Source organism: Canis lupus, chromosome 19 (genome assembly GCF_048164855.1).
Source record: "Canis lupus baileyi chromosome 19, mCanLup2.hap1, whole genome shotgun sequence".
NCBI classification, from domain to species: domain Eukaryota; kingdom Metazoa; phylum Chordata; class Mammalia; order Carnivora; family Canidae; genus Canis; species Canis lupus.
Window position 1 is genome coordinate 15922675 of NC_132856.1, and position 25650 is coordinate 15948324.

Here is a 25650-nt window from a genome sequence, read left to right on the forward strand (position 1 = left end):
TTGCAGTTTACACTTGAGTCGTGGAACTGGAACATTTAATCTGCATGGGCCATTTAGCATGAGGGGCAATGTGCCTCCTTTTGGACTGACATATGATAATCACACCCTGGCAGGAGGGGAGGGGCTGAGCAAATCACATGAAGTGGCGCCAGAGACTCTTATTAGCGTCAGCGATGGGTGGGGATACAGGCCTGGTGCTTGGGAAGTACAGTCAAGAATCACAAGTAGAATCTAACCCTAAGATGAGCTCTGTCTACTGGGAAGAAGGCACGGACACATTTAAATACCAGGTAATGGAATAATAGACACGTGGGAGTATTGATGAGGCATGCTGAAAGTCAGATGAAAGAGAAGTCAGTACCAGATGGGGAAACTGAGGAAGGCCTTGGTAAAAGCTGGCATCTGAGTAAGGACCCCACTGCCTAACTTCTTTTATAAATATTATTAGATATTTTTATTTTATTGTGTTACCTAAATATTTATATTAAGACATGAAAATATTTAAAAAGTGATAATGGACACGTGTGTTGAGTTCAACTCATTCTGGCTATGGGAAGCATCCACATTTTTTGTCTTATTTTTGTGACTATCTCAGTCACTTGAGAAAAAGAAAAATAACTGATCTATAAAATAGTTGCTAATGTTTAGAGAGCTGCGCATTTAGAACTTTACAAACTTTATCCTATATAATAAGTAGAAATTGTCAGAATGCGTTCCAGGTGGTCAGACTCCAGAATCCATGTTCTTAGACACTGTATTAAGCTGCCTGTGTAAGGTTCAGGGTCTTTCATTTCAGATGGAGTAATTTTGGGTGTGCCTAGAGATGGATTATAAGTTTACCATTGTAAAAGGCTTGATCCTCACTGTGGTTGGCCAGAGGATAGTTAATTGTAACAACAGGAAAATACAGTCAATTCTACCTGTGTTAACAGAGGAGAATAGTGGCATAGATAATCCAGTAGTGTATAAAAATCACCTGATGGTGATTACATCAAATTACTTGAATACATGACATTTAAGTAGGTAATTATGTACTATTTATGTACTTTTTATAATTCAACACTCAACATTCAACGTTCTTTGCACATACTTTGCAGAAGGGTAAGGGTGGCGGGAGAAACTGAGAAAAGGTTAATCAGGATTGAACATTGCTTCCTGGATGTAAATAACCAAAAATGATGGTAGGAATAACTCAGTCACTCTATCTTCAGATAAAAAGCTGATGGCAGTTTCCATCTCAGAAGCTGGAGGAATTCTGAGCTCACCTGAGATGAAATTTATCATTCATGTCTTCTGCCTCCATGCAAAGATGCTGTTTTGTACATAGGGTGTTTGAGCTCTGTAAAAACTCTGAACACTGAGGGAATCCATTATGTTATGTCTGGCAAAACATAATTTCCTTTTAAACAGTTAAATCACAGGTGGACCAGGTGGATTACATACACAAAAAGAAGGTAAGAGTAAATACTTGAAAATGTTATACATCCAAAGCAAATAGGCCCCTTCCTAGTACTCTTGGTTCAGAATCACTGTCCCAAGTAGTAATATATTACATCTGAGTTTATTATTTGGGATAGCTAAGCATAATAAGTGTGTTGCTTAGATCTTCCTAGTATCTATTATCCCATCTCATGGAAACATCATCTCAAGTTTTCTTTAATAAGCTATCTCTTTGCTCTGAGTGCAGGTTTGGCATGATCAAGGATTATGGGGGCAGAGTAGTATCAAAATCATAAACAAAGGTGATTCATTTCCAAAAAAGCACTTGGAATTGAGTTTCCAAAGTTCCTGCAGTCTGGATTCTTAGGGTAGACTGGTTCTTACTCTCACCAAGACTTATCCTTCATCATTTCCTCAGCTCATGTGATCTAATCTGTGTCATTCCTTTTTGTTTGCTAAATTTAGCCAGAGTTGTTTTCTGTTGCTTGCAACCAGTGAACCCAACCAGCAAACCACCACGGAAGCCAACAAATCAGATATGTGGGTGAAGGTACCTAAGGTGCACTTTCTAAAATACCTTCAGCCCAGTTAGACTCAGCTAATCTGGATCCTCACTTATCAGAAGATGAAGCAGAGAGATAAAAGGGAATTTTCAAAGCATAAAGTTTGAAGCTAGCCTTCTAATGCTTTCCACCACCTAAAAAAAGCAGTGACACATACAGTCTTCTCTGGTTGGGTCATTGTGGCACATAGGCGGGCAACTGATGCAAAATGCTACTTCAAAGACCCCTTCGATTAATTAATCAATGATTATTTATTGCAAGGCACTGTGCTAGGCACTATGGAGGGTACATGGAAGATAAGACCGAAGTCCCTGCCCTCAAGGAGCTTACAATCTAGTTGGGAAGACAAGGCATAAGTACAAATAAAATTAAGTAACAATACAGGAGTTAAGTTAAAATGCAAGATAACAGTACAAGAGATTTCCAAAAGTAGTACCTGGTTAATTACTAAATGAATCGTAATGACAGGCTTGCAGCTAATTCAGAGGAAGGACATCCTAAGGGCTGAAGTGTGGGAAGACTTCACAGACAGCTGGCGCTGGAGCTATCCTAGGACAGTCAGGAACTGGGTGACAAAGAAGAGTGGGGGGGCATGGCAGGAAGGGTCAGCCAGACGCTCAAAAGGCACAGAGGTGAGATCAAAAGCAAGCAGTGTTTAGGGGCCAGTCAGGGCTCAGAGTAGCTGGGTACAAAGTTAGGTTGTTATTAGATTAAGAAGGGCCTTAAATGATCAAGTTTAGATTTTATCCTTTTAGCAATGGTGTTGAGGAAATCTTAAAACAACAGATACAGCCTTAGGTTAAACATACAAAAGACTTAGCTAATCAAGAGGAATTATTAAAGGTTTGATCTTCAGGATATTTATTGGTGGATTTTGACCCTCTGTGCTTCCAAAGAAGATTTGAAATGGTGTCTTCAGGGTTGTCAATTCCAAAGGAATAGCTCTGGGTCATCTAGATTGGATCATGGCCAGAGACTTTTGAGACCCTCTATTATCTCAAATTATAACGAGCACAAGGGTGAGCTAACAAATCCCCTGATAGGCAGGCAGGAAAAATGCTCCCAAAAGACAAGTATCTTTACAAATGACAGAATATTTATTAACAATACCTTTAAAAAAAGATTACATATGCTAGATCACTGGTAAATATCATTTACACTGGGGTTGGGGACTACCTGGGGTGTCATTTTTTTCCATTCATTTTATTGTTTTGTTGATTTTTTTTGTGTGTGTAATTTTAAGTTCTGTTTTATTTTAACATAGAAGTAACCATATCAAACTAAGAAAGGAACACAGCTTGAAATACTGACAATATTTTTTCTGGTTACCGCCCTAGTTTTTACACAAGTGGAATCCTGATTATGACTTTATTGGATAAATATAGCTAGAAGGTTGAAAAGTTAACTTATATTATTTTTAAGCAAAAATGACAAATTACAGGCAAATTTGAGCTCTCTGAGAAAGAAGAAAAGGTGGCAGAGTGTTACATGTGAAAATTTTTATAGAAAATTTCATTGCCTTTTATATGCACTGTTCCACAAGTGTCAGCTTACAAAACCTCCCCCATTATAACAAATAGTTCTTTTCATAAGAATATGTTTTTCTGATATTGTCATTTTCCAATGTGTCATTTTAAGACTTAGAAGGTAAAGCTTATAAAGCAACTAAGCTACCTACTGTAAAACAGGATAATCATCAAGATAACATACAGTTATACTAAAGAGCTTTTATAGTGTCATGAAAAAATTCTTCACGGCAACTATTTGCTGAAATAGGAGAAATTTGCCAAATTCCATACATGATTTTGAGTCAAAAGAAGGGTTCTATTATTAAAGACATACACATATATAAAGAAATTATGAATCTATCAACAGAGAATTACCTGTTTAAAAATGTACATTCAAGACAGATACACTTAAAGATAGTAAAATTATCTTTTAGCCTTTGAAAGACTCGGTTGACTATAGTCACTTTTGGTCTATGTTACTACTGGATATGTAACTTGAAATTTAATGTCTAAGATAATGCTACTACAAAGACGATGCTAACTTAGTTGAATGAAAAGAAAGTCTTACTGTACAATGCTAATTTCAGGGATGGGAATATTGCACAAGGTACCTCTTGGGCAGTTAGTTTAGGTTTTGAGTTTGCAGCCATTCCTGAAACCATCTTGAGTTGTGTTGAACAACAAAATTCACAACAGGGTGGGAAAATATATTGTACATGTCAAAAGGACTTGATTCAATGCATTAATCATCCAGTGGGTCATTTACATACAGTAGCCTTGAGTTGCAGACCAAATCTTCAGTGGTTCTGCCACTAAATCCTTGTAAAACTGTACAAGTAACTTGTACTTTATTTACCAAGATGAGTTTCAAACTCTTTCTCTAAAGGAAATAGTCTCAAATAATAATTGTATGATTGTGTTGCCCATAGCATTTTACAGCAGAGGAAAAAATTAATATCTACATTTCATGTTAACTTTAAAAAATTCTATAAAACACTAAATATATAATAAAAAATATGCATATAAGGACATATGTAAACTGCTTTGGTAACATCATATTACAGATGTCTTCAGTGCATTGCAGAGTTTCCAAAGAAACTTCAGACAAAGCTAGATTTGCTTTGAGGAAGTACTGTATAATGCCATTCCTAAAGAAGCAAAAAACATTTTTTTTCCAGTAATAAGATGTACTTGAACAACAATATTACTTAGTACTGGGTGTCTTCAAAACAACTAGCTAAATGTTGCTTATATTATAAACAGCAAGTCCTTTAGATAACTTTTGTCATAAACTGGACCTGGCTGTGAGGGAAATCATGATCGTGCTGATGGCTGACAGCGTACATGCATTTGAAGTGGAAGGCCCGGCTCCTCTTGCATAGGCATCTGAAAAGAGAGAATAAATTTACTTGGTATTGCTTCACTCTGGCTATGAGAGAGAGCAAGGCCACAGAGTTTCTGGCAACAACCGAACTGGCTAGATTCTACTGGAAAGAACAATTTCCTAGTGACTTTTTATTTTATTTTATTTTTTTCCTAGTGACTTTTTAATATCAGTTCTATGACTACCTAGCTAGGAGCCTAAGAGTAGGTTATGGGACATCTTTGGACCTACCTCCATTGATGCATTTGCAAAATGAGGATGTCTATATCTAATGTGAGAAGAAACTTCAATATTCCTAATAACTTTACTAATAAATAGTATACCAATGATGCAGCAAAATAAAAGTTGCCGCTCCCTTTTTAACTCTACCTTTACTTTGGGCATAGAGCAAAGGGACACGTGATTCTTGGAAAACCCTTAAACACATCTGGTATTTAACAGATTTACACTATTTAACAGATGAGGAAATTAGGGCCCAGAGAAATATGATAACTTGTCTAAAATCAACCAGTTAGTAAGTAGTTGAATTGGGATTCAAATCATGTCTGTCTAAATATATCCTTTTTTTCCCAACAAAATAATCTCAATCCTTGTAAATAAAACCTTTTCTTATAGGTCTTACATTTTTCATAGTAACAGATTACCAACTGTTATTTGAGATTTCTCTAAGATTCTAAGATCTTTGACCAATAAAATGGACAATCTTTTGAGGGAGAGAACATTTTTCTTTTCAGTTACACCCTTAGCATCTAATATCGATTATATCAATAAAATTGCTTAAGATATGCTTTTGTAATGAATCAAACCAAGAACCACCATTCTAAAAAAAAAAGTCCTTGTAATGATAAGGAAGCATGAAGTCAGATTTAACAGAGTGAGATAAATTAACCCCTAAACAAACCCCAATCTTGTGTTTTTGTGGCTTGGTGATTACTTCTACATCTTTGGTTCCACACTGTGGTTCCCTTTGACAGAATATAGAGCCCCTGCTTTAGTAAGGTATAGAATCCAGTTCTTCCCAGTTTTTTCAAAAGACAAAAATGCTGGGGTACCTGGGTGGTTCAGTTGGTTAAGTGACTGACTCCTGATTTCAGCTCAGGTCATGATCTTGGGGTTGTGAGATGGAGCCCTGCTTGGAGCTCTGGGGTGGGATGGAGCCTGCTTAACATTTTCTCTTCCTTTCTTCCTCTCCCCCCCCCCGCCCCGCCCCCAAAGGACAAAAATGCCTTTAGTGTTTGTGTGGGAAAAAAAAGGTGCAGTAAATATAAACTTCATCTGGAAATTGGCAAATCACTACTGAGTTGGGAGCATGGCTTATAGCTTCAGGGTCCCCAAGAGGTCTTGTCTTATTTGTCAGATGTTAGCACATTCTTATTCAGGGAAAGGTAAAATGACCAATGAACATTTTCTTTTTTTTTTCTTTAATTTTTTATTTATTTATTTATTTATTTATTTATTTATTTATTTATCATTTTCTTTTCTGGCTGGAAGCATCCGAATTTTACAGATACAGTTAAAATTGCTTCGTGGATGCTTTATTGTAACGTGGTATCAGCAAGACATGCTAAACCCTTTCCTTATCTGAAAAATAATGGACACCTAGCAGAGTGTCTGAAAATCAGGATGCTTTGGTGAGAATTTTGCCCATGACTTAAAATATCATGTCTCCACTGATGACTTGAAAATGTGTATCTCCAGCTCCTTATCTCCAGACAGTCAAATTCAAAAGCCAATGAAAATCTACACTTAGATATCTAACTGCAATCTTTTTTTTTTTCATTGCGGTAAAATACACATAACATAAAAGTTACCATTTTAGCTATTTTAAAGTGGACAATTTAGTGGCAGGAAGTATACTATGACATTATTCAACCAGCACCACTATCTAGTTCCAGAACCTTTTCATCACCCCGAGTGGAAACCCACTACCCATTCAGCTGCAACTCATACCACTGGTCAGCCACTACGAGTCACTAAACTGGTTTCTGTCTCTATGGATTTGCTTTTCCTATTTTTTTAATAAATAAAATAATAACAGAATAAAAAAGAGTATGCTGCTGAGATATTTGCAAACATAGTATTTCAAAAACAAGATTGAATATATTTGCTCAAAAAAAGAATATTCTCACATACTGTCCAGTCTTTGTAAACAAAGATAAATAAAATAAATAATAAATAAACCCAGATTTTATAAACAAAATCTTAACTATATAGAGACATGTGTATTTATGTACATGTTACATACACATTCAAAATTAATAGTGTCAAGTTCAAAATATTTTCAGCCACAGACACTGAGTTACATTGTTTGGCTAAAGATAAATTGCTACGGCATTTTAAAGAACCCTTTGCTTTTTTCTCCTGAGTCATGTTTTTAACTATCTAAGCTGTAATTCTGCAGTTATGGTAGATGCAAACCACACATGTCCACATGGGAAAACCTGTGTGATGAATTTGGGGCTGCTTTAATCTTATTTTTGATTGGCAACTGATTAAATTAGTCAAAATTAGTCAAATTGTCTTCTTGTGAAACTGCTTGTTGTTAGCAAACATCAGTTGTCTAATGAAAGGGAATAGTACTTCCCATTATGATAGAAGCCTTTCTTTGTGGGCTTCACCTTGTCCAAGCCCAGACTCCTTGGGAAGACTTCAGAGATACATAAGGCAGGGGGAGGGGAAGAAAAAGACGCTCTTACTTGATATCTTTGGAATTCGAATTTGTTCACTGCTGCTGCCATCTCCTCCGTCACTGAATGGCTTTATTTCTATTATATAATCTTCATCAAAAGGCAAAGAAAGCTCCACTGATGTTTTATTTGTCTCAATGACAGATGTGCTGCTTTGTCTGTTCCATCTGTACAAGACCTGGCAATACAGAAAGAACAGGTGTCACCTGCTATCCTTACAAAGGCCCCAAAGATGGAGCACTCATTTTTTTCTCACCTCTGGGCATCAGCAAAATGTGGGAACACTGAGGTTGTCAGGCTGCCCACACATGCTTGGGAGGCTCATTTATAGTAAAGAGCACATCTGCAGTCACCATTTCATTATGAAGAGAGAGTTTGCAGGACCCTGCAGCATGGGGAGAGGGGCAGTATCAGCCGACCAACACACCGTGTGCCTCACATAATCACTAGAAGGCTCAGGTAACACACCTGGAAAATGAACTCCTCTTGGAGGCCATAGAGAGCTCAGTTACACGTGACGGGCTTTGGCATCAGAATCAACTTGACCACTGTGTGGACTATAGTCCTCTTTATAATCTGAGCTTCACTTTCCTCATCTGTGGATGAGGAAACAATGACGCCCACCTTGTTGGGATATTTTCAAGATTACATAAGGATTGAACTCAAAGGAAGCATGTAAGACATAGTATTTATGACAGCTTAAATGGGACAAGAGACAAACATACTTGGCAAAGGTGAGAAGCACAAGGCAGGAATCATGTATTACTATTATTATTATTATTGTGAATACTTTGGAGAAAGCACATTTCAGCACAGGGAGAGGATCTCAGAAAGGCAAGGGCAGTAACTCCCTTGTCCTCCCTAGGAATCCCTTTCTGAGCCCTGTGGAAAACAGGGGATATTACGTGTCGATCCCTGTCACTCCAGAAGTGTCTGCAGCTTCAACAGTGCCTCTCATGTTTCCCTTCTTGGCCTCTCCTGGATGGGAGTCTGGGTAGGTGGCTCATTTGATGAGGTACCCAACTATGTCTCCTGAAAACATATCCACCTGCCTGGAACTGCCTATTCCGATTGCCATCACCATCAACTCCAATCAGAATCAAAATATAAAAGCCTGGACAAGTGCATCTGCCTTTTAGGATGTAATAACTGTGATGATAACTATTATACAAATACTTTCTGATGGTGACTATGATCTAGGCATCTTATCGACATCACCGTGTTTATCTCTCACAACAGCTGGACAACACAGGCATTATTATTCCTTGCCACAGATGAGAAAAACAGAGGCTGGATGATGTCATAGAGCTGGTAAGTGTCAAGTTGAGCCTCAACTCCTACTCACAATCATCCAATACTTCCAGTTTCTCCTGGTAGTGAGAAGCATAGAGTTGGGTAAGATCAGTGGTTCTCAGCCCTGGCTGTGTGACAAAATCACTTGGGGGACATGTAAAATACTGATGCTCTAGTCCAGTGGTTCTCAACAGGGTAGGAGTAGTGGAAGGGCAATTTTGCTCCTCTCCCCCAGGGGGCATTTGGCAATGTCAGCTGACATTTTTGGTTGTCACAACACATGCTACTGTTTAATGGGTGGGGGCCGAGGATGCTGCAAAACATCCTACAACACAGAGGATAGTCCCTACACTGAGCATCATCCAGCTCAAAATGGTGAAAGTAAGGAGGCTCAGAAAGCCTGCTATGGCTCCACTCCAGAGTTAGACTCCACAGAGGTGGGGTTGAAGCTGTGGTACTTAAAAAAAGAGTCTGATGCAATGTTAATGTGGCTGGAAATCCTGGATTAGATCAGGGATCTAACCTGAGTGTGCATCAGAATTGCCTGGGGTGGGCTTGTCGAAACACAGATCACTGGACCCCACCCCAGAGTTTCCGATTTGGTAGATCTGAAGTTAGACCTGAAAATCTCCATTTCGAACAAGTTGTCAGATAATGCCGCTGCCTCTGGTTCAGAAGCCACACTTTCAGAACCATAAGATTAGAGCACATATCAAAATTCTGATCTGCTGAAGTTAAAGACATAAGGCCACTCTAGTATTGCAATAAAAACCAAACACATACTCAAATTCATAAAATTCCCTTAAAACAGTATGGATCCCATTTGTTCCCTGGCATTTCATCACCTTAATTTATATCTCTCTAATACAAGGTGGAAAACACAATTTCCTTAAGGTGGAAAGATTCATAAACGTCCCCCTTCCTTCTCCAGAGCATCAGTTGTATCAAACTCGGCATCCCCTCGTTAACGATCAAGCTCAAATAAATCCTCAGGCACATTCAGGAGTGTCAAAGCGTCTCATCACAGCCCTTCAGGAACATGGGCTGGCTGATGGGATGCAAGGGCACATCTGGCTTTGAGGAATAAATTGCTTCTTTGATTTACCTCTGGTCCTTGCCAGAGCACAGAGAATTCAACCAGTTTCAAATATAAATCCAAAAGAAACACTTCCAGGAAAAAGCAGCCCTGTTATCAGCACCGCTTATCAGTCTTGTAATATTAGGGACTGCGTTGGTAAAACCTGTATTTATACCAAAAACTCGGTTCATCTGATTGACTTGAAGGCTGTGCTTGCATTTCATATAATCCAGGGTAGAAGACAGGGAGGAAGAGTGGATTCATGGGAATAATGATAACAGTAGCAAACATTTTTTAGTACTTACTCTGTGTTTGAACACGGTGTGTTCTTTTTTATTTTTAATGACAAGTAAGAGAAATTTAATTTTTTGTTCTTATCACATTAGACAGTATCAACAACCTGAAATTATTTCAGTTATAGTCTATTTGTTAATGTCCAGGTGAAACATCAAAGTGGAGATGTGTCCGAAGTTATCAAAGTTGACAAGTTTTGCCTTGGGAATCAGTAAGAGTCACTGAAATGGAGCCACGGGATTTCTGATTTTCTCATCAGATGTAGATCAATATTTGCAGTGTCCAGACCATCAGGACCCAAAAAGATAGTGAAGTCGCTGCCTACCAAAGGTGTGATTTCCCTGAACTTCAGTGACTCTTTGGGGATGGTCCTTAGAAGCACAGTCTGTGCTTCTGTTCTTGTAGCTACAGTCCCTGGATATTTCTAACTCACTGAGACCCCCCCCCCCTCCCCTGCCATAATCAAGGCTAACAGTAGGACTCTCAGCTACTTTCCCGCAAACTGCATTTTCTCTGCTACTTTGTCCTTCAGGGGACATCCCTGTACACTACAACAAACAAAATTGAGGTGTTTTTATGTTCTATGGCTGTTCCCACTCTTTGGCTACAGCCATCACAGTGGTCTGGCTTTCAAGACCACCACACCACCAGAGAAAGATGAGGCAGGGAGTGGTCTCAGGGTACCTAATTCTGTTATTTTGACCTGTGCTTTGATTCAAACACTATCCATGGAACCTGGCAGAGAACCTCTCCCCACTTCACCAATACAGACATACCCTCTGGAGCTGGAGATGTCCTCCTTATAAGCAATGATAGCTCTGTCACCACCTTCTACCAGGTTATGGGATATGTGGACTCTTTGATGCTGGAGAGCCTCACTGTAGTTTTAGAGGAATCTGCCTGACATCTTCAATCAGGCCACCAAACACTATTATGTTTATGTACTAACACCATTACCTCTTGACGTAGGCACTGTTATTATCCTGATTTCAAAAATGAGGGCACTGAGACTTGAAGATGTTAAACAATTTTCCCAGGGTACCATGAATAGAAAAAGGTAGATTTAGCATTCAAACCCAGGCAGTCTGGGTCAACAGGCTATATTCTTAACTCAGCCTGGTTTGTCCATCATCTGTGTGGGAAAACTGTTTCCCCTCTCTGGTCTCTGTCTTTATGCTTGCAAAATAAGGAGGTTAGAGGGTAAAAAAACAATGGCCTGTGGGTCACATCTGGCTTGCATATTTTAACTATTTGGCTCTTGTAGTGCTTATTTTATTTTATTTTATTTTATTTTGAGTTAGATGTCAACATTTAAAACCCTCCAAAAAATTATACTTGAAAAAAATATTGGGTTCTACTGAAAAACTGGAAGATATGGCCCCACTGAAGCCATTGCTTCTTTTGGACAATGAGAAAATCTCTAATTCATCACAGTCCAGTCCCTAATGTTTTCTGTTGTATCACATTGGCATGTGCCCACATTAGGACCTTTGCACATCTCGTTCACTGTGCTTGGAACACTCTTTCCCAGAGAGCTGCCTATCTTTCTCCCTTTTTCATGGTTCAACTGAAATATCTGAGCAAAAGTTCAGAGAAATATGAAGATACAAGAAAATTCCTCCTTTAATGCAGTCCTAAGAGGTTAAGTGACTTACTTAGAGTCACATAGTCAATAGAGGACTAAAATGTGGGTGTCCTATCTCTTAATGCTGTATCCTAGAAGATCCTTCCAGAAGAGTTTGCTCTTTAAAAAAAAGGCCCAGTAGGGATGCCTGGATGGTTCAGTGGTTGAGTGTCTGCCTTTGGCTCAGGTCCTGATCCTGGGGTTCTGGGATTGTGTCCCGCATCAGGCTCCCTGCATGGAGCCTGCTTCTCCCTCTCCCTGTATCTCTGCCTCTCTCTCTCTCTATGTCTCTCATGAATGAATAAATAAAATCTTTAAAAAAATTATAAAGGCCCAGTAAAAGGTCTGAAGATTAGTTTTTGGGGAATGTTTCTCTGTTGCCATGTGAATTAAAGAAAAGAAAAGGAATCCATGACAGAGAGCATTTTCCTGAATCTTTGTCTAATCATAATACCCAAGGTTCTACCACCAACTATGTGAACTCCCAGTTCCAACTCTGGTTTTATCAACTATTTTCCAACAATCCTGTGCTCTTTAACTGATTCCTGACAGCATTGCCCATCTGCTATTCTCAACATCTCTGTGGAAAAATGCCACAAACCATAGCCTGCAGAATGGTTCTGTTTGGCCTACGTTGCACTGCCTCAAATGTTGCTTAAAAGTAAAATAAAACAAGATATTAACAGCTGCTTTTAATTGTGGTACCAAGGTTATACACATTTTCTTTTCTAGCTCTTTAAATTCAGGCTAATTCTCTGGGATCAGGCCAATGAATCTTCTAAAACTTTCTTGCTCCTTTTTCTCTATAAAAATCTCTCTAGCTCTAGAAACATGAACAAAAATAATTAACCATTAGTAATATTGTTGATTAAAAAAAAGACAACCAGCATAAGCACAAAACAAAGCTGACAGGAGAAATGGTAAAAAAAAAAAAATGTGGTTTTGTGAGTTTTTGAAGACACAACCACAGGTTTTCCAACAATTTCTGATTGGCTCTGCCTGATTTCAAAGTTTAGGCAATTTTCTACATCCAGCCTATTACCACAAACTATTTATAAAACTCAGAGCACACTCTCTGGGGACATAGAGGCCTAGAGGGGTTGCAGGACGTCATCAGGGAAAGTGAGAACATAGTTCATATGATTTCCTGAGAAGAGACTGTTCTCACTAACAGCAGGATTAGGGACCTCTGCAAAAAAGAAATTACCCACTTTGTATCCTTTTACTTCCGACTCATTATCTAGGGCCTTCACTTGATCCCAATTCAGGATAATTTTGGAGTCCGATGAATTCCATATGATGTTTCCGGGGGGTTGACTTGGTGCTATAAAAAAATTAAGATATACGAAGTCACAGATTATTAAGTCTCAATGGATTCTGAGGAATATCTCCTTACTAGAATTCAAGAGTGGAGGCAATTTAATGGGCTATTGCACTAATATGTGTCTTCAAGGTCACTAAAATCTGACGAGATACAGCATTGCAAATGGAAAAAGATTCAGTTGGTCGCCTAACATTTATATCTAAAAGAAGTAGCCCTTCCCGGTGAGGAGAAAAACATTTATCTTTCTGTCCTCTGGAGCAATGAATTTTGCATGGTATTCGGAAAGGTTCAGTTAAAATACTAAGGTAAATTTGAATCCACATAATGATACCAATTAGTATGCAAATGATCGCTGGGAGGTGGGGATGAGGAAATGAACCGGGGATATGTCTGATGAATCCCTAAAATATTTCTGAGCAAGGATGTTCTTACGTGGCTTTCTGGTTGTCACATTGACCGTTGCACTGGACGGGCCTGTCCCCGCAGTATTATATGCCTTGACAGCCAAATGATACAGCGCGCTGCCTTTTAAATTGGTGATTTTTGTTGATGTCTGATTTCCAATTGTTCGTATTTTTCTAGCATTTTCTTCCTTGTCATCATGTCTCCAGTATTTAACCTGAGAAAATAAAAAGGAAAACCTTGGAAATTATACCTATTGGGGATATTTCCAATGTCATTAGCTGATTTATTTTAAAAAATGCAGATTTTTTCATGGAATTAATTTTTTATACCCACTCATAAGTGGAGCCAAGGGCTTGGTATGCTCTGAGAACTTATCCACAATATGAAGGAAAAGGATGTTCTTAGCTTCATAGTGAGATGGAAAATTGGCACAACCATTGTTAGCTATTTCTCACTTGTCCCCCACATTTATTTTGAGCCCAAGTGATACTGCGTGTGTCAAAAGTCAAAGCTCCTTTTGCTAACCACTGATAAATGCTCAGACCTGCATATATTTTGAAAAACATTTCTCGATAGTAACAGAGAAAGGGTGATCTCATAGTGGAATGTTAGTGCTTCAATTAATGTCTACTAGAAGCCATTGTTCTCTGAAAGACATGCCTCTAACTGGGAATCTGAATCTTTTTCTTAATAGAGTGTGCCTTGAAGGTCTCGGTGAGGGGTAGACCTTTCCCAGACCCATTATTGTCCATATCTCTTGTTTACCTCATAGCCTTGTATCCGTCCTCTATTCTTCTCCATGGGGGAGGCCCAGAAAACTTCGATATCTGTGGCAGACAGACTTCTGGCAAAGATGCTGGCTGGTGGTTTGGTGGGTTCTACAGATGAGTATAGAAAAAGTAATTATTCTATCAGGTGCATCAGGATAGGCTTCTAGATACTGGTATTATAAGGAGCAAATAATCCATGGTTATATAACAGCCCTTAGTGATTATGACCCTAACCATCATTTTATAGAGGAGTCATGGTTAATAGCTGGAAGGGAGTGGAGATAGAGAAGGTAAAGACAAAGTGTTTGGCTACTAAATTTGGGGGTAGGTGGAAAGGAAGTAATCCAGGACCGCTTAAATTTAAGCACCAAGTTTTTATAGCTAGCAATTTCATTCGTATGCATCCTTCTTAATTAGCATTTGTCATAGGTGAGAGTCCTAGTTACTGGATTATGGAAATAAGAGCATAAGAGCAAAAGAAAGCTAACTGGCTTGACTAAAAGTCAGGAGAGTCGAGTGACAGTTCAATCTTAAAATCATGAATATCTCCAAACTGAACAAATATCAAATGTATAGGCAGAATAAATCATACCTTCTTCTGCAGAATAGACTACTGTGGTAGGACTGAATGGGCCTTCTCCTTTATTGTTGAAGACGCCCACTTTAACCTCAAAGGGAGAGAAGGGGCGCACGCTCTCATTCCTGAACACATATCTGGAAGCATCAGCTGATGCCAGCACTGTCAGCATCCAGATCATTTTGCCATAGGGCCGGAAGGCCACCACATAGCCAAAGCCTCTGCCATTCTGTAATTCCTCAGGGACCGTCTGGGAAAGAAGGGAGATAGTCTTCAGAAACCACAGCAGTTTGATTCAAATGCTAAAATTGTTTTATTTCACCCTACCACCCAACATTCTTATATGCATTCTTCCCCACCTATCTTACTTTGGGTTTTCTCGAAAGACTAAGGTTTGGGGCTTGCCATCAGTCTACGTTAGCTATGGATGAGGCACTGAAGTAGGGTTAAACAAAGAAAGAAACAAAACCCAATGAAAATCTGCAGTGGAGAGCATGGCTTCTTGATGTGGGAGACCCAGCTCTGAAGTTCTCAAAAATGACTATGAAATTCACTGGATAGCCGATCTAGAAACCAAAAATGCAACACGTACCATCCAATATGAATTTTTCCCTAGTGCCAAACAGACAAAAGATCTCATTGAAGAAGACCATCTTGACTCAGGCAAGATCTTTCCCCTCAGAACTGAGGAGTTAAGCTGGAGGGGGTAATTTCTCTCACTGCTGGGGCTTTAGTTAAATAAGATTTTAACTTCAAGAACTACTGTCTGAAATCTTTCAAAAGCATTAAGAACCCTTTTTAAAACTCTAATCTCCTCTTTCAAAATCAACTTTTAATAAATTGGTGACTAACCTACCTCTAAGTTTTTTTTTTTTTTTTAAATACCTCATAGAAGAAGGCTCTAGAAGCAAAGCCAATTGCCAGGAAATTGTGCTGGCACACTGAATCTACTGCTGGCAGAGGTTTTAAATCAATTGGCTATGCATCAATTCAGGAAGAAATGAAAACTGGTTTTCTTTGAACCAGTCTTCATGGATATATGTATATGTATATACATATATATTTATGTTTTCTTGTGTTGTCTTCCATTTCATGATTGTTTTTTCTGTGATGAGTCAAATTAAAACCTAATTCAACAATTGATGGGCAAGCACCATCTTTTCTTGCTACCTATTAACTATGTGACAAGGGAGTATTTGCACTCAAATTTTAGCTCTTAAAAACACAGTAGAAAACTTCTCAGATTTGTTTAACATAGAGGGAAAAAAATAAAATAGCCCAGACTAATATATGTTCCTTTTGTTCCATGATTCATTTACCTCCCAAGTTATAACCAGTTCAGATTTGCTGCCTCCACCACCACTGACGTTAGCTGGGGTCACTTCGGGGACTGTGCAGAAACAAAAAACAAGTCATGTCAGGTGGTAAAAGCAAATGAGGGGCAGGAAGGTTGTCTGGCTAAAGTGACTCACTTTAAACAAATACGCTGATAAACATATCTTGTCTTTTGAGGTCAGAAACAGTGTGGTCATGGGGCCCAAAGAGTCGGCTTACAGAAGTGAAATGTAGCAAGGAAATTGCTATTAGTTACCTGATTCCCATTCAACAAGGTACACAAGGTATGTGACAAGTCTGCCCAATTGTTGAGCTCCATCCCTAGAGGCCGAAGTTCAGTGGTTTGAAAGGACTGAAGTTCTGGTTCTAATGCTTGGATAGGCGTTTATTAACCATGCGGTGGTACACAAAAGACAGGACAATACACACTCTGCCCGTGCAGAGTTTACAATCTTGTTGAAGGCAGAGAGCACATGCAGAACAATTACAGAGGAATGTTGACAATAAACAACAATACGGTGCAGACAGAATGAAGTGCGGTGGCGTTCTGAAGTAGCAGGCTGCTCAGAGTAGGGTTGGGCTAATGGCTTCTCGGAGGAAGGTGAGTTTTGAGCTGGGTGCTGAAGGAAGTGGTGGACATAGGTTGACCCCTGGCTCACTGTGCTTAACCTCTTTGATCCCCAGATTTCTCTGTAAAAGAGGGGAGATTATGCTAGCTTCCTTCTCAGGACTGCTGAGAGGAATCAATTAAATGACAGTTTTGGAGGGGGAAAAGAAAGAATGGGGATTAGCGACGTGATCATCATGTAAATGGAAAACTCCAGACAGAATTTAAAAATTGGTGACTGGGTGTGTTCCCTCGGTTAGAGATAATGAAATCAATCTAGAGGGTTTCTGTCCAAGAGTAGGGTCAGAGTTCCCTTCTGCTTAGGAACCTTCAACAAACATCGGGCCCTATTACAGCTGGGAACTCTACAGAGCCCCACACGTAATGTAGGCCTCCCATTGCACGAGAGAAGGAAATGTACAACTGACATAGGTGCAGGTTTTCTCTCCCTGTGCTCATGCAAGCTGTGAACACAGAGGGTCCTGCTAAATTGCTGACTGGGCTTGTATGAATTAGCAGGATGTTCTGCATTTTAGCTTCTGGGCATGGTTGATACTCTAAGAAAATCTTACTGAACATTTCTGAAGAATTGATTATTTGTGACGAGTGATTTCTGTGTGTTGATTTCATTTGAAATGTGGGTGTGCGTATTAAAAAAATAATTCCTGGTTGGAGAATCTTGGTGACAAATGAACCAACAAAGAAAGTGCTGGTGTTTGAAAGACGAAGCACACGGTGTCTCTCTTTGTACAAGGTGACCCAGGGAAGAGTGAGAACTGAACTAAGCTGAGCATCTACTGGCCTGATTTCTGATCATTATAACCATTCAAGGGGCAGGGGGTGCTGATGCAGAGCTTCATTAGGGCTTAAAGTAGGAAGAATTCAAAGCCTTTTCCTGAGAAATAATAGCCACCAGCACAGACTCTCTGTGTCCTGGCTGCTACTCACGAGCCTCTTCTGTCCTCCTTTTCTCTGAGGGCCGGCTGGGTTCCCCAATCCCAATCACGTTGGCAGCAACTGTGCGAAATTCATACTCAACCCACGGGTTCAAACCCACAACGGTCGCTGTGAATGTCTTCCCATCAATCAGTTCTGGGACTGAAAGACATCAGAAGGTGGGGATGTTTTACAGGATTCCATGTTAAGCAGATAGGAACTTCCATCCATCACCATCACCATTACGGTGTGCAGGGCACTGTAGGTGGCCTGAGAGTAGTTGCACAACAGCTGTTACAGGGAAGCAATCCCAGAACTCCCTTTGCTAAACTAACAAGTTTCTAATCAGGTATGAGACGATGACATTAGGGTCTTCAAGGCCTCAAAGCACTTGACTGTAATCATTACTGCTATCACCTGATACATTTTTCAGCATTTATTGCACAGTGTTGGGCACACTGATTTTTTTTTAAAAGATTTTATTTATTCATGAGAGACACAGGGAGAGAGAGAGGAAGAGACACAGGCAGAGGGAGAAGCAGGCTCCATGCAGGGAGGCCGATGTGGGACTCAATTCTGGGTCTCCAGGATCATGCCCAGGGCTGAAGCCTGCGCTAAATTGCTGAGCCACCCAGGCTGCCCCACACTGATTAATTTTTACAACTATTCTATGAGTAAATTAAAATTACTTTGTTTTTATTGATGAGGAAAATGGGCCTTATAAAGGTTAAGTTACTAACCCAAGATTGCACTGGATCTGCATCTTCGTCAAACTGTGTGGTCCAAGTTCTATAACTCATCATAATGAAGTTAACAATATTACAAAGCTATACTACTACTGACAGTGAACTCTACTAACATATCTCAAGAAAGAATCTGAAAACATAAAAGGAAAGGCCATGGAGAACACAAAAAAGGGAGTCAGAGAAGTAGAATTTGACAGTATCCACCCAGCAGTATTTGGAGAAGGGCTCCTTGCCAAGAGGACATGGCCCACTATTTGGTGCCATAAGCGAAGAAGCTGTGGACATTGCCTCTATGCTCACTGAACAACTTTTTAAACCAGTTATCATAAAGATTCTCCATGCAATGGGTGCCTACCTCTACCTCAGTCAGTAGAGCATGCAACTGTTGATCTCAGGGTTGTAAGTTCAAGCCCCATATTGGGCTAGAGCTTACTAAAAAAAAAAACAAAACAAAACAATTAAAAATAAAGTAGCCCCATAGTGGGCTGGAGCTTACTAAAAAAAAATAATAACAAATAAAAATAAAGTAAAAATAAATATTTCCTACGTAGCCCAGAACTCTGAAAGGGAGATCAACTTTGACAAAGCTGAGGCCATCATACAGGTGACTAGGGTTCAGTGGCTGCCAGCCTCCCTAGGCCACAACTAACACAGTCCTAACTTCCAAAGGTAAAGAGTGTGGGGCTTTGGAGTCAGACCATCTGTATTCTAAACCCAAATCCATGCTTAGTAGCCCAATGACCTTGGGCACGTTACTTAATCTTTCCATGCCTTGGTTTCCCTACCAAACATTGAGGTTAATAACAATATCTATTCATAGTACTGTTGAGAAAATCCAAAAAAAGGACTTAGCAGAACATATAGCACATATCAAGGGCTCAGCAAATTCTAGTAATTTTTTAAAAAAGATTTTATTTATTCATTCATGAGAGACAGAGAGAGAGAGAGAGGCAGAGATATAGAGGGAGAAGCAGACTTCCTGTGGGGAGCCCGATGTGGGACTCGATCTCAGGACCCTGGGATCACGACCTGAGTCAGAGACAGATGCTCAATCTCTGAGCCACCCAGGTGTCCCTCCTTTCGTTCATTATATTTATGTAGTACTTCCTGTTTTTAAAAAAGTTTCACAATCGTTTCTCTTTGGGTCATAAACAATTCTTATCATGCCCATTTAACAGCCGAGGAAAACGCAACTGTATAGCGATCTACCAAGTAGCAGAGTCAGGACTGCATGATCCCCTAACTTCCAGCTTTTTCCTATCTTTCCTTCCTAAGCACTCTTGTGACTCAGAAGAAAGTCAGAGATTGAACTGGAAACACAGAAACCCATTTCTGAGGTTGGATAAACTGATGTGAAAAACAAACGAGGTTGTTAAAATCAGTATGATTCACCTGAGTTGCGCAGAACTAGGCCTATCGCTCCATGTATTTCTACCTCAAAACATCAAGGTATGGCCATCTCACATAGTTTTTAATATAACAAAATCTCATGCCTCTTCATTTCCAAACTCAACCATCTAAAAAAAAAATGGATAGCAAGTCAAGAGGCTCCTGGCAGTCCTTAGTTATTGATTTCTTGAGAGCAGTAAATAAACTTTATAAAGGCTATGTAGACTAGTATAATTCTTTGCTTCTCAAAGTGTATCATCAGTAATACACAGATAATTTTAGGTAATATGCAGATTGATGCATTTTATTTTTACAACTAATGTGTTTTAATATATATGTTAAGAAAAAAATATAACCAACATACAGACCTAGCATTTCATAAGACATTATTGTTTAGGACAAGTTAAAAAACAAACATGTGTTGAGATAAAGAAAACTATTAAAGAAATGATGGTACCGTTGACTGAGGCTTAGGAAATACTGCCATAATGTATCATTCATAGCTGTATCTGATGGGAATCTAGCTGGCCCTTGGTTTCTACCACAGTGCTTTGTCCACTATGCTGACTTTCAGAAGCCCCTGTGAGACACTACCCGCAGGCATCCAGTATGGTACCTGTATTGACTGCTTGCCAGCCCACGGAGAACGGAGTCCTGGCTTGAATAACATACATGGTGATGGGGCTGTGGTTGTCAGGTCCGGGTCTCCAGGAGAGCTGAGCGGTAGTATCTGTAATTTCATCTATGGTCACACCCTCTGGGGGTCCTGGAGGGCCTGTGAATGAGCAAGACCCTCAGAAATGGAGCAGTGTGTTCACATGTCCAAGCAAGTGATTGCTTTATTGAATGCAATGCTGATCCATTCAACCATTTATTCACCCATTCACAGATTCATCATTTGTCAATTCCTTTTTGGATACCTATTGGGTGCCCAGAATTATTCTAGGTTTTGAAACTACAGAGATGAATGAGACATGGACACTTCTTTCTAGGGGCTCTCTATGTAATTAGAAAAAAAATAGGTAAACAAAGCATTAAAATAGAATATTGGTTCCAAATGCTAGGAGAGAATATTGGGGTATCACAAAAGCCCACATTCACCATATTTACAGGTTTCTGGTATAAGTCAGGCAGTGTTATCTATGGATAGAAAAGGGATAAATGGAGATGAAAGCCTTTTAGAAATGGTCATTTCTACCGTTTAGAACGTGGATTTGATCAGAACTGGCATGAGAACATTGGTGGTCACAATGCTGCTCCATACATTCCTGCTACACTGTAACTACCAACCTCATGCCTGCCCCATGTCATATGCAAACACACACTTGTACACAAGGGAGCTTCTGTGAAAATGGCCAGTGCTCAAGAGTCACAGGATTGTCGCTTCTCCAACTTCAACTTCAGAACTAGGCTAGAGTCTAAAGACCCTCATTTGCAGTTTCTATAAGTCATACCTGTATTTTTCTACTTTCTGATGTTCACTGTTTCTGCCCATGTATTTAAATCATTGAAATGAGAGGAAATCAGTTTTAAATGAAGGTTTGGAAATCATAAATAGAAGATGGAAAGCAGTAGGTTAACAACATAGAAAGACAACCCAAGCAAAGCCCCAAAGCTGTCTTAGATTCCAACAGGAAAAGCTCTTACCAGGCAGTTAAATGCACTTGCAGCAAACCACAACTGACCATTTCAGGAGGGAAGGTGGTTGGTGAAGGAGACATGATGACAAACTTCATGTCCCTGAGACAGGAATAAGGAGATAGTCCTAGGAGGACTTTGCTGAGCCCCACATAGCAGGCAAGTGTACTGCTATGTACTACTGGGCCATGTTGCTGGTCAGGGAAGAAAGAGACATCTAGCAGACTGGTGAAAAGTTAATTGTAATTTCCTAAAGTAAGACTTTGTTCTGAGATTCACTCCTGTACCCTTCATAGGATGCCCTAAATTTCTCTTTCTTTTTTTAAAAAATCATTTTTATATACCCACAGGTGAAACTAAATTTATCTTCTCCCTCCTACTCCTGAATGAAAGGTCTGGAAATCTGTATGCTGAAATTGATTAATTTTCCATGGTGACATTTCAGCATGCCAGTCTAATGCCACCTGGATAGAGCCGAGGCAAACTTTAGTCTTTGCAACCCCGATTAATCAGATAAAGTCTAGAAGACTGCATCATCTTCTTTTTTCTCACTAGCCTTCTCACCCTAGATTCCCACCCCCAACCCTCATATGGATGCTCTTTCAATGGTCAAAGTACAAGTAGAAAAATGTTCCCCTCCAAACTCCTCAATGAATTATATAGATAGGAAGTATCTGAGCCCACTGTTAGCAGCCAAGTAAAGGAAAATGAAGGAGTGGTATGAATTTGGCCACTGGAGGTAAAATGCTACTTTCACAACTTTGTTTGCTCTGTATGCTCCTGCCAGCCACCACACCAGTGTATAGATATGACCTCACAGAATGTTTACCAACTTTGTCTTGGGGAAGTTGGGTCCCTCTTTCAAAATGAGATAATGAGCCAATGTTTGTCCTCTAAACAAAATGTTCACATGGTCAGGGCTCACAGATGTTTTTGTCAAGGCAATAGAAGAGAGAATGTTGGTGTGAGACCAGTGCCTCTGTTTCTCTCCCTGTGAAGAAGGGCCTTTCCATCTGCCATTAGCATGCTATTGACTAAATAAAGTAGAGATCAAGGAAGCTGGAGCCAACACTCAAAGCTTTACCAGTTTCCAATACAAAAATCTCTTACAGGGCAGTGAAATACATTTCTGCGTCCTCTCTGTAATATGCAGAAAAGCTGCAAGGGCAGAGTCAGAGGAAATAAAACGAAAGATTATGGTTTAAAATGGCATATTAATTTATTGGCCTTATTAACTGATTAGACTAGATTTTCTTTTAGACAGAGTTTGCAAATTCCTCTTGGTATTTAATGTTATTTTCTGTGAAATGAAGTATACAATATCATTTAAGAACTTCAAGTATTACTGATTTAAATATTTATTAGTCTAATTTATTGGTGTTTAAACTGCTGATCTGAACATTATCCTAATTAAATAGAGGATAAATTTTCAGCAACAGAATTCTTTTGTCCCCAGGGGGAGAACAGACCAGCTCTCATGTATTTTAAAATGGAAATAAACATGTTTCCTTAAGTTATTCAATGGGTAGCTCAACCCAGGTTGAACGTTTTTTTTTTTCTCTTATCTGGCTCTTATCTGTACTATTACTGAAAGGTTTTTGTAGGCAATTTAAAGGGAAACGAAAGCAGATGGGATGGAAAAACTATTTTTCTTTAACTTCTCTTGACTATGAGTTTAAGTTGCTAACTCCCACACATCTCCTCCTTCAGGTTATGCCTAGAGGGCACAGCAACACTTACGTTGCTTCCAATAATACCTTGTTCTCCCTGAACTCAGATTCACCCTGCCTCCATACCTAATTTCCCTTGGAGTTCTGTATTCTTGCACTCAAGGTTCTGCTGGCTGAAGACTCCTAGACACCAATGGTTAGGGTTCAGATGAAGGAGGTGCTGGCCAAGAGATTATTTTGATGTTCTGATTTGGCTTCACTTTTAACACTCAGAAAAGCCCCAAGCATACATCAGTTTGATTCTGGTACATACACTGGTCCCTGAAGGTTTTAATTTCAATAGAAAAATAGTTTTCAAACTCCATTTACTGTTGCTTTATAAATTGACTTCATGGGGCTCAGCCAGGGCCTCTGTAGCCATTAGGTTGAAGTTAGACCATGTTAGTAGGACTCAAGAAAAATCTCACAAATGTCAGTCTGTACATCAACTGCCAGCTTATTTACTACCTCCTAGGCAGTCAGGAAGTGTTTCCCTCTAAAGCCATATTTTAAGAACTGGACAGAACTATATTAACTTTAGGGAAAAAAGGGAACTGGGAAAAACTGGTGATTTTTCTGAAGCCACCGTTCTATCAGTACCCTAAATCACTAATTTGGCTTAGCCCAGATGAAACATCAAAAGGCACAGTTTGATCCTTCTTTAAACTATTTGCTTTTGTTAATCCAAAATTATTCTAGAAGGTCATATCAACTCCAGTAGCCATAAATCCAGGCACTCGGGGCACTCACAGCACTTACAGGAGTTATTTTCAGTACAGAGTAACCGGATTTGCTCTGCACTTTCTGGTGATCCCCCCTATGAGAAACAGATACACACAGAACTTCTGTAGGCCGCTAACCACTGTTTACAATGTTCAGCTTTTATATGAATTTCTTCCATAATTCTGAACTGGTGACATTTTTAGAAATCTGTGCAGGAGTAGATACCACAAACGTCTTTCAAGAACAGAAACCAAAATTCCCATACCTCTTACAATCAGGTCTGCAGCAGCAGACAGCTTGTCTACACTTGTTTGGACCATGCAGACGTATTTCCCAGCATGCTTCAGTTGGATGTTTCGGATCATCAAATCACCAGCTGAATCCTGCTGATAAAGTAGGGGAAAGTGGCTACAATTACTTTTTAATGAGCTCTAAATATCATTATCACATGAAGGACACTGTGACTAATGGATTTATTTTATACTGGCTGATGAAAACATTAGTGATGCAAGCCATGGCCTATTAGAAATATGTGAGCCTGCTTGTGAGATAAGAACACCAACATTTTCAGAACACACCTTGGACAAGACCTCCGGTGTCTGGCTTCCCTGGGTCTCTGGAGCAGTTTGCCACCCATGTCGGAAGCACTTAAACTTACTCAAGGCGGCTTTTGATCTAGTCCTGTGGGTTTCGTCAGATATGCCCTCGGCTTGCAGCCTTCTCTGGGATTCCAATTCTTTGGAATTCTATATTTGGAAAGGCGGGGAAAGCCTACATTTGGAGGCATCTGCATTTTACTGTGCAACTCTATCTTACAGCAGCATTTTGCTTGCTCCCAGGTTTGAATTAAGAGTATGAGGACCACACTCTCCAAGGAAATCTAGTATCACCTAGTGTGGAATGCTGCTTATTTGTTTTTGAAATGCCAAATGCAAGTTTGATTAGCAGATGAACAGAACTGCTTATATCCCAGTATGGATTTCTATGTGCCCTAGGAATATTTCTATACATTTACCAGTGTGGGACTTTTAGTAAATATGAGAAGATGCCTCCATAGGTTATCACGAAGGTAGCATTTTAACTGAAGAACATGGCTACACCTTGAGTTTGGTTTCATAGCTCTGTTAATCAAAAGCTTGGGGAACAGGTGGCTTGCATATGAGTGCTCCCTAGAGGTCAGATTCAGGAAGCTATGCTTACATCTCACCCCACAATGGATGATAAGACAACATGGGTTATTTTGGCCCTGTTGCTATCCTTCCACAATGTTGGATAATGCTTAATAGTATTTAAATATTGGAGCCATATATTACAGCTAAATACTCACATGTTCTATGAGGTAGGTGTTCTTGTTATCCTTACTTTAGAGGTGAAGAAAACTCAAGCACAAAGAGGTTATGTGACTTGCCTAATAAATGGCACAGTCAGGATGTGAACCGACATGGTCAGGCCATTCTACTATCTGGAAAGACCTTATTCTCAATCTAAATTAATGTGTACTTAATTCCCTTTGTATTAGAGAAACATATCACAAATCTGTTCAGGACAATGGAAAGCCCAGAACTGCCAATAGTTGTAAATAAGTTTAGAAGAGAGGCTCAAGTATTTAGTGAAGGGAGA

The 25650-nt window shown here is 39.5% G+C and overlaps 2 protein-coding genes across 16 annotated transcripts in view; one reads left to right on the plus strand and one right to left on the minus strand.

Moving 5' to 3' along the window:
* The window catches only part of IL5RA (interleukin 5 receptor subunit alpha), a 74084-nt gene that overhangs the window by 43649 nt on the left and 4785 nt on the right, over positions 1-25650 (plus strand). For both annotated transcript variants that reach the window (XM_072785345.1, XM_072785344.1), the window contains exon 12: positions 8822-8893. In XM_072785345.1, the coding sequence (XP_072641446.1) occupies positions 8822-8860 (39 nt within the window). In that variant the 3' untranslated portion in view covers positions 8861-8893. The remainder of the gene's footprint in view (positions 1-8821; positions 8894-25650) is intronic.
* CNTN4 (contactin 4) overlaps positions 3078-25650 on the minus strand; it is a 917305-nt gene continuing 894732 nt past the window's right edge. For 13 of the 14 annotated variants that reach the window (XM_072785322.1, XM_072785326.1, XM_072785332.1 and 10 more), the window contains 10 exons: positions 24296-24416; positions 20577-20735; positions 17838-17987; positions 16267-16337; positions 14963-15197; positions 14366-14478; positions 13628-13814; positions 13083-13195; positions 7592-7760; positions 3078-4897 (listed from right to left, as the gene is read on the minus strand). In XM_072785322.1, coding sequence (XP_072641423.1) covers positions 4797-4897; positions 7592-7760; positions 13083-13195; positions 13628-13814; positions 14366-14478; positions 14963-15197; positions 16267-16337; positions 17838-17987; positions 20577-20735; positions 24296-24416 — 1419 coding nt within the window. In that variant the 3' untranslated portion in view covers positions 3078-4796. The remainder of the gene's footprint in view (positions 4898-7591; positions 7761-13082; positions 13196-13627; positions 13815-14365; positions 14479-14962; positions 15198-16266; positions 16338-17837; positions 17988-20576; positions 20736-24295; positions 24417-25650) is intronic. The other variant, XM_072785331.1, reaches the window with a different exon arrangement.